An 8784-nucleotide genomic window follows, 5' to 3' on the forward strand; every position below is an offset into this window, starting at 1 on the left:
CCGAGCACGAGAAGGAATTAATTTAGATTATTTCTCAAAACGAAATTTCACCAGCTGCGTAATCAGCGACTTTCTGCTATGCCCAATTTGATGGCAGATATCCGAGCAGCTGCCTACAGCTAGGACTCAGCTCGCTGATGGTGAAAGTTCAAAGGAATGAGCCAAAAAATAATAAAAAAGAAAAACACAACGGGAGAAGAGCAAGAAGAAGGAAAAAAAAATCCGGTGACGACGCACGGCACAACTCAACCGAAAAAGCATTCCTGCTCCAGTTTTCCACTCACTCACAGGGGGGTAAGGCCGTGATTCAATTTTTGGTTCATCCACCCCTCTCCCCCTCCCGGTTTCAGTACTAGTTTTCTGGGTAAGTGGGAAGTTGGAAATTCTACAAAGTTCTCGTAAGACACACACACACACGCACGCACACATGTGGCAGATAGGGTGATGCTGCAGAATAAATGTAGTTTATGTTCAGAGTTATTCATGCTCAGAAATTTAAAAGCATTGATTGGTTTGTTTCATGACAGAGAAAAAGTTATGAGGATAGATATCTTAAGTTAAGATATCAATAAAATTTAAAATTCATGGTAATCCAAAAAAAAAAAGGATTCCTAAAAAGTTATTTAAAAACGTACCTACCTACCATAAACTTACTTCGATCACTGAACAAGCTATGATTTTTTTTTTCAAAAAACAACAACAATTTTATGTAGTTTTTTTTAACGATACAAATACAAACATCGGTATTGGATCTTAATCAAAATTGAAGTTTCCTTGAAGGAATTCCATTAGCTTAACACTAAGCGTATAAGCTTCAAGGGTATGATAGCAAGCATCTAATCCTAAAACCGTCAACCCACAGATAGTACGTCTGTCGTGACCGGGATTCGATCTCAAGACCGGTGACTTAATAGACTGGAATGCTTTTAATAGCATTGCAACTAATTGCAATAGAATTCTCTACTACACGGTCGGCGGCTCACTTTGCTTACTCGCAATTCTTGTTTTAGAACAATTTTTTATATGTTTCAATTATTTTTGAAATTGGATATTTTCCAACAGATGAAAAGAAAGAAAACCGACAAGGAACTAGAAATCGGGACATTTTTATAATTTTAATCGTTAAGTTTTTAAAGTACCTCTGTTCCAAACACATTTTTTTTATTTTGTAAAACGGCCCTTCACACTTACCCCCTTCCAAAAGTTAAAAAAAAACTTATAGTTTTGACTGTGATATTATGTGAATTTCAGGAATTATGTTCGTCAAGTTATGTCGTGAGACGGAATACTATGTAAATAAAATAAAAAATAATTATGTTTGTATTTTCAAATCAATTAACCGAAATGTATAGTATTTATAGTTTTTATCATTCCCAAATGAACTGACCAGAGTCAAACTATTTTAATTTGAAACCTTATATATAAAAATGGCTTTTTTGTAACATCATCACGTATAAACGCCGTTTATAAGTGATGGTGTTACAAAAAAAGGCATTTATATATATATATAAGGTTACACTTGTTTACAAAATTTAAAAAAAATCGTGAACTTGATTGACTGTCCAACATTTTTAATGTGAAATCGGGCGCTGAATCCGAAAATGAAATTCAAAAATATCTCAATAGAGCTGTTTTTGAGTTATAATCCAAATATAAAATTTTGGAAAAATAAAAAAAGTTCTTGTCCTTAGGTTAAAATATCTCGGACGGCATAACAGTAATTTTAAATCCCTCTGTACGGACGCAGGATTCCGTTGATAGTGTCCCACGAAATTGGGTCCCAAACGGCGTCGAAGGATTTGAAATAGCAGGAACAACGTTGGTCATCAACTTGACCAGCGATGGCGGAGCGAAACAAAAGGCCGAGAACGAATCGAATTTTCGGTGGCAAAACACGTCCGTAGCGCGCGAATAGGTTTAGAAAGTGATTTTATTGAAGCATAAATAAATATACATGTCACTTATACAACTAAACTTTCAGTTCACTTATCACTTTCATGTCATGTTTGTCTCACTCTTAGTTCTATGTTGTGAGTGTACAGTGTTGGTAGTTCATTTTATGTGTTGTGTGTTGTGTGAAATTGTGTTCGGTGAAATTCATGTTTTATGTGTACTATTTACAAGATATTTCTTCCCTTATAACTATTTCACTTAACATTCGTATTTAATCATAATTTTCGCATTTCTTCGTATTTTGTTTGTAATTCATTGATGTCTTCGTATTTTATCGTCATCATTTGTTGTGGGCCGCTGTTCGTTGTGACTGCGCCGGAACATGCCGCCCGCCTTGAAATGTCCATTTCAACAGCATCTCGATTGGAAGGAACGGCTGTCACGATGTGTATTGCGATGGAACCCAGGATGATTACTCGTCGTTGTCATCGTCGGAACCAATCTCGCTGTTCGGAGCCAAAAGTTGAGCAGCGGCCGGAAGTGTGGATGGAGCCTGAAGATCAATTGTGGGAGATGGTTGGGGAGTGCAGCTCGGAGCGGAAGGCTGACGCTCGGATTCCGTGACTGTGGAGGCTTCGCAATGTGGGAGCGGGCACATTTTGCGGATTGAGCAACGGCGGATTTGGTTTCCATCACACAGCACGTCTGCAACTCTGCCACACGCATCGTCGCCAACAATCGTCTTCAGGACTCGAGCGATGGGCCATTTCGTAGGAGGCAAGTTGTTGTCTTCGACCAGAACCATGTCACCGACGGCTAGATTCGGGTGTTTACCGGGCCATTTTTGGAGACGCTGTAGAGTGGGCAAGTATTCTACGTACCAGCGATCCCAAAGCGTTTGGAGAACACGCTGTTGGTCTTGCCAGCGGGACAGGTGATTGGAGGGTAACGAGGTAAGGTTTGGTTCGGGAAGAGCTAGGATTGGACCACCGATTAGGAAATGGCCTGGAGTTAGGGCCTCGAGGTCTGTGGGATCGTTGGAACGGGGAGTAAGCGGCCGGGAGTTGAGGCACGCTTCGATTTGTGCGACCGTAGTGGTCATTTCCTCTTGCGTCTGAAGGACATCAAGAGTCACGCGATGTAGGTGATGTTTCACGGACTTGACGCAAGCTTCCCACAACCCTCCAAAGGTGGGTGAGCGTGGTGGGATGAAATGGAAAGCGATTCCCATTCGGGCTGTTGTTCTGGCAATCTCGGACTGATGCCGTTGCGACAGGAAGAGAACACGAAGTTCTTCCAGCTGGTTCTTGGCGCCGACGAAATTCGTGGCGTTGTCGCAGTAAATATCTGATGGACGTCGTCTCCGGGAGCAGAACCGTATCAGCGCTGCGATGAAAGCGTCGGATGTGAGGCTCATTACCAGTTCGAGATGTGCGGCCTTGGTAACCATGCAAACGAAGACGCAAATATAGGATTTGATTGGGCCCTGTTTGCGAGGAGGTTTCAAGTACACTGGACCCATGAAATCAACTCCGGTACTGGTAAATGGAAGCGATGGTGTAACGCGTACAGCAGGAAGATGTGCCATAACTTGCTGAGCGAATCTCGGTTTGTTGCGGAAACAGACGATGCATTGGTGGACTGTATTACGGGCTTTATTTGGACCATCTATTGGCCAGTAACGACGACGAACTGCTGCCAATAGATGCGAAGGTCCAGCGTGAAGCGTTTCTTCATGGGCGTCGAGGAAGATAAGATCCGTGATGAAATGCTTCTTCGGAATGAGAAACGGATATTTTCGGTCGAATGGAATTGGAGCGTTTTTGAGGCGACCTCCCACACGAATCAACTGTTCATTTTGGTCCATGAACGGGCGAAGTTTCAGCAACGGAGATTTCTGCGAAACGGTCGATCCTTGCCGTAAACGTTTGTGATCTTCAGCGAACTCTTCGAGCTGCACGCATTGCAAAAGTGACAACTCTGCCGAACGAATCTCGGAAGGTACCAGAAATCCTACGGTGCGTGCATGTTCCAATAACTTACAGTTATTCATGAAACGCTTGCAAAGGGCGATGATTCGAAGTAGGCGGTAGTAGCTATCAAAATAGCCCAACGTTTCTCGGGTCCAGGACTCTTGGTGAGTGCAAACTGCGGAAATAGGAACGGATTTCCTTTTCTCGGTGTCTACTTCTAGCGGCGGCTGGGTTTTCCAGGAATACGCGGACGCAGGCCAATGTTGAGGAGGACGAAGCAGCCATTTCGGACCATTCCACCACAATTCATTGCCAACGATGGATTCTGGAATCAAACCACGCGAAATGTGGTCAGCCGGATTGTCTTCAGTAGGCACATGCAGCCACGTAGCGGTCTCAGTTAACTGCTGAATCTGCGAAACCCGATTGGCGACGAAGGAATTCCAATTCGATGGATCGCGCGAAATCCAGTGCAGTGTAATTGTAGAATCTGACCACAGAAACCGGGGACATTGGAGTTGAAGGCTCTCCAGCAGTTGATTCTGTAGATTAGCCAAACGAAGACTAGCACACAACTCCAGACGTGCGAGGGTAGGTCTACGCTTCTCAGTTGGGGCAACCCTGGATTTTGCTGTCATCAGGCGGACAGTGACTGCACCCGATGCGGATACCGAACGAAGGTAGATGCAGGCACCGTATGCACGCAGCGAAGCATCAGCAAACCCATGAAGCTCTAAAGTGGTTAGCTTCTCCGTCAACACGAAGCGAGGAATCGAAAGCTGCGACAAAATCGGGAGCTGCGATGATATCTCCATCCACTGGTCGGAAATACTTGTGGGAACCGGATCATCCCAGCCTAACTGCATTTCCCAAAGGAGCTGGATCAGCATTTTCGCACGAACAATCACCGGACCAACTAACCCAAGCGGATCGAACAAGCTGCAGATATGCGACAGGATATTTCGCTTAGTCGAAGGAACGTCTGGCCATTCAGGAACTTTGAACAGAAGCTCATCGGAGGTAAGCTTCCAAAATAAGCCGAGTGCTTTGATTGGAGACGAACGATCAAGTTCCAAAACGGAGGCCTGTTCTCGAAGCTCTGCTGGAAACTGCTCAACTACTTCTGGAACATTGGATGCGTATTTACAGAGAGGAAAACCACCGGAATTCAGCATCAGAGACGTCTCTCGTATAGCTGCAACTGCTTCCTCCACTGTGTCGAAGCCACGCATAACGTCGTCAACGTAGAAACCTTGTTTGACTACGGGAACTGCTTTCGGAAACTTCTGGGCTTCATCGTCGGCTATTTGCTGCAGACATCGTGTTGCCAGGTACGGTGCGGTTGTGGTGCCATAGGTGACCGTCGTAAGCTCGTACGTACGAAGTGGTTCCGAAGAAGATTCACGCCAGAGAATCCGCTGATAAGCCCGATCTTCCACTGCTACCCAGATTTGGCGGTACATTTTCGTCACGTCAGCTGTTACGACAACAGGATGCATCCGAAACCGTAGAATGATCGAAATCATGTCATCCTGAACAGTTGGACCCTTCAGCAGCAAATCGTTGAGGCTAAAACCCGAAGTGGTTTTGCAGGAACCGTCGAACACTACTCGCAGCTTCGTAGAAGAACTGTCCGGCTTGAAAACAGCATGATGTGGCAAATAGAAATGGCGACCCGGAGCATCCTCGACAGCATCAACCAATTTCATATGTCCAAGCGCAAGATATTCGGACATGAACGAGGAATATTGTGCCTTGAGATCGGAATTCTGCTCAAGACGTTTTTCGAGGCAATAGAATCGACGAGTGGCGATAGCACGCGAATTTCCCAGCTGACCGATGAGTTCCGGTTTTTTGGGCAGACTGACGATGTAACGCCCGGAATCATCCCTGCGAGTTGTTGATTCGAAGTGGTTCTCACAAAGGCGCTCCTCCACTGACAACGTAGAATTATTCTGACACATTTCAAGCTCCCAAAATCGGCTAACGCTCTGTTCAAGATCGTGGAACGTCGACAAGTTACAATGGACCCGAACTTCATCCGCATTGGAACCGCTGTCGTGAAAACCGGATACGAGCCAACCAAACACCGAATTCTGGAGCATTGGTTTTCCGTCGCCAAGTTTGGAGTGACCGCTTCGCAAGAGCTCGAAGAAAACCCGTGCACCAATCACCATATCGATGGGACCACGCGTAGCAAACGATGGATCGGCGAGACGAATATTCTCCGGAATGACCCAATCGTTAACATCGATGGTGCAAGTTGGAAGATCGCTGGTCACCTTATCCATCACAATAAACTCCAGCGGAACTCGGAAGTTGTTGAACCGTGAGGCAACCGTAGCGACAGTCGAAAACAGCGAAACTGCAGAAATATTTCCACCAATGCCAGCGATCTCTGTGTTACCAGGAGTCTTCCGCGAATTCAGAAGACGACGAAACCTTTCAGTCATGAGATTCGGCTGCGAAGCGCTATCAAGCAGAACTCGAGCGAGGAACGAATTACCCTTTGGACCGAGGACTTTGACAACAGCAGTGGCGAGAAATACTTGGTTCGAAGGGGAGAGGTCGAGACGTTTGGTCCCCGAGTGCGTATTGGCGGAGAGGCTGAGAGGAACAGGAAGCGAACTATCGACACCAGCGAAATTGGAAACGGAAGGCTGCTTCGGAACTTGATTTGTGCCGGATCCTCTTGCTTTATCGACATCTGGATTGTGTAGTAGCGTGTGATGCTTGGTTCCGCATACTCGGCAGGCTCCGTACTTGCAGGTAGCGAACGAATGCTTTCCAAAGAGGCAATTGACACACAATCCAGATTTTTTCACGATCGCAGCACGTTGAGTAACCGGCATGTGTTTGAACTGCTCGCAGAAATACAAACGATGTCCCTTCCCGCACGCCGCACAGTTGTCGTTGGATTTGACTTCGGTAGCAGCATTCACGCTCTGGAGATTGGGTCTGGAGTCACGCACTGGTCGATCGGACTGCAACGTCTCTAGCTCCATCACGTACTCACGGATAAACTTGATCATCTTTTTTTTATCCGCTGCTCGCTGCCACTCGCGAAGCGTGTTGTGATCCAGCCGCGCTGACACCATGTGCACCAGAAGTGAACTCCAGCCTTTCGTGTTCTCGCCCAGCTTCTCCAAAACTCCTAAGTTGTTCTCGAAGTCGCCGACCAAACTTGTCAATTCCCGTGGACATTCCTTGCGCACCTTCTCCACTTTGAACAACGCCTCAATGTGACTGCGTATTAGGATGTTCAAGTTCTGGTACCGATCAGTCAACATTTTCAGCGCCACTGAATAGTTGTTACCCGTGACAGACATTTTCTCAACAAGTTTCAGTGCCTCTCCTCGAAGAGTCGACTTGAGGTAGTGAAACTTCTGCACATCTGACAAGTCTGCATTGTTGTGCACTAGCGAATCGAACGTGTCGTAGTAAGAAAACCACCGTAAAATACTGCCACTGAACTCCGGCAGTTTGATATCCGGTAACTTCAGGGCCCGAAAAGAATGACCTGATGAACTTGACGATGGTGCTGGCGTGCGGGGTACCTCTAATGATGCGTAAAACGCTTTTAGCGTGAAGTAATCCTCCTCAAAAGCAGCCATATCCTTCGCGAAATCTATCTCAGTATTTTCCTCCTCCTCAAGGCTCTCAAGATTCAATGAGGCTTGGCAAAATTTCTTATAATTGCTCTCAAGAGCATTTTTTCGAGCTAAAGCTTGCTCAACTTGCGTATACGGGTCGAAATTTTGCATAAAATTCATGGCTCGTTCCATAGAATCTCGAGCCTGGCGATAAATCACCAAGTTTTTCTTAAACTCCACTTCTTTCTTCATCGCTTAGCGGAAAAAATTAAAAAAAAAACCGCAAAATACCGAAAAAATATTTTTTTTTTTGTTATCAAATATTTTCCAGTGGTACTGAGAGGGTTAAATTACCCGAAAAATCGATAATCGCAATCGATTCGCAAAAATTCAAAAATAAAAAAACTTTCAAAATTATTTTTGAATAAGGCACTTTTTGTGCTACTGGGACTTGAAGGGTTAATAGTGAGCTCCAAATTGATCTCCTATGGCCTACAGCAATGGCCGACGAACAATATTCGATGATAAAAAAATATCCGAAACATGCACCAATTGTGCTAACTTTTCACTTGGAACCGTTTCCGGCGAAAGAATAGTGGGCATATGACTTACCGGACCGGTCCAACCTACGGTTTGTTGATGTTGACAAATCGGAAAAAAATCACCCGGGATGTTTCCAAAGAAGTTCGAAATGTTCCGTCGGATGTCGAATTTACCAAAAAAAAAGCCTCAATCACGCACTCGGGACCGATGACCAACCCCCCTGGAAGTCGAAAACAAGTAAGTAAATTTGTATACGAACTACCAAAATGTACTGGAACGATGCTTCCTTTCAGGATTGCTGTTGGTTCCGCGGTGATTGATTGCTGCTGCTGCTGCTGGTGCTGATGAGCAAATTAATTGCTTCTGCTGCTGCTAATCGATGTGCGCTTTCTGCTGCTGTTGCTGGTGAAGAATACCGAAGATGATTCCCCAGGCCTGGCAGGTACGTGCGCTATTCAATCCGGCTCGAAGGACCATGTACGGACGCAGGATTCCGTTGATAGTGTCCCACGAAATTGGGTCCCAAACGGCGTCGAAGGATTTGAAATAGCAGGAACAACTTTGGTCATCAACTTGACCAGCGATGGCGGAGCGAAACAAAAGGCCGAGAACGAATCGAAATTTCGGTGGCAAAACACGTCCGTAGCGCGCGAATAGGTTTAGAAAGTGATTTTATTGAAGCATAAATAAATATACATGTCACTTATACAACTAAACTTTCAGTTCACTTATCACTTTCATGTCATGTTTGTCTCACTCTCAGTTCTATGTTGTGAGTGTAC

The 8784-nt window shown here is 45.2% G+C and overlaps 1 protein-coding gene across 1 annotated transcript; it reads right to left on the minus strand.

Moving 5' to 3' along the window:
* Positions 1-2365: 2365 nt before the first annotated feature.
* LOC129741667 (uncharacterized) lies at positions 2366-7711 on the minus strand. The gene has a single exon (XM_055733415.1). The coding sequence runs from the start codon at positions 7709-7711 to the stop codon at positions 2366-2368; it is 5346 nt and encodes a 1781-aa protein (XP_055589390.1).
* Positions 7712-8784: the final 1073 nt, after the last annotated feature.

This window comes from Uranotaenia lowii, chromosome 2 (genome assembly GCF_029784155.1).
Source record: "Uranotaenia lowii strain MFRU-FL chromosome 2, ASM2978415v1, whole genome shotgun sequence".
Lineage (NCBI taxonomy): Eukaryota > Metazoa > Arthropoda > Insecta > Diptera > Culicidae > Uranotaenia > Uranotaenia lowii.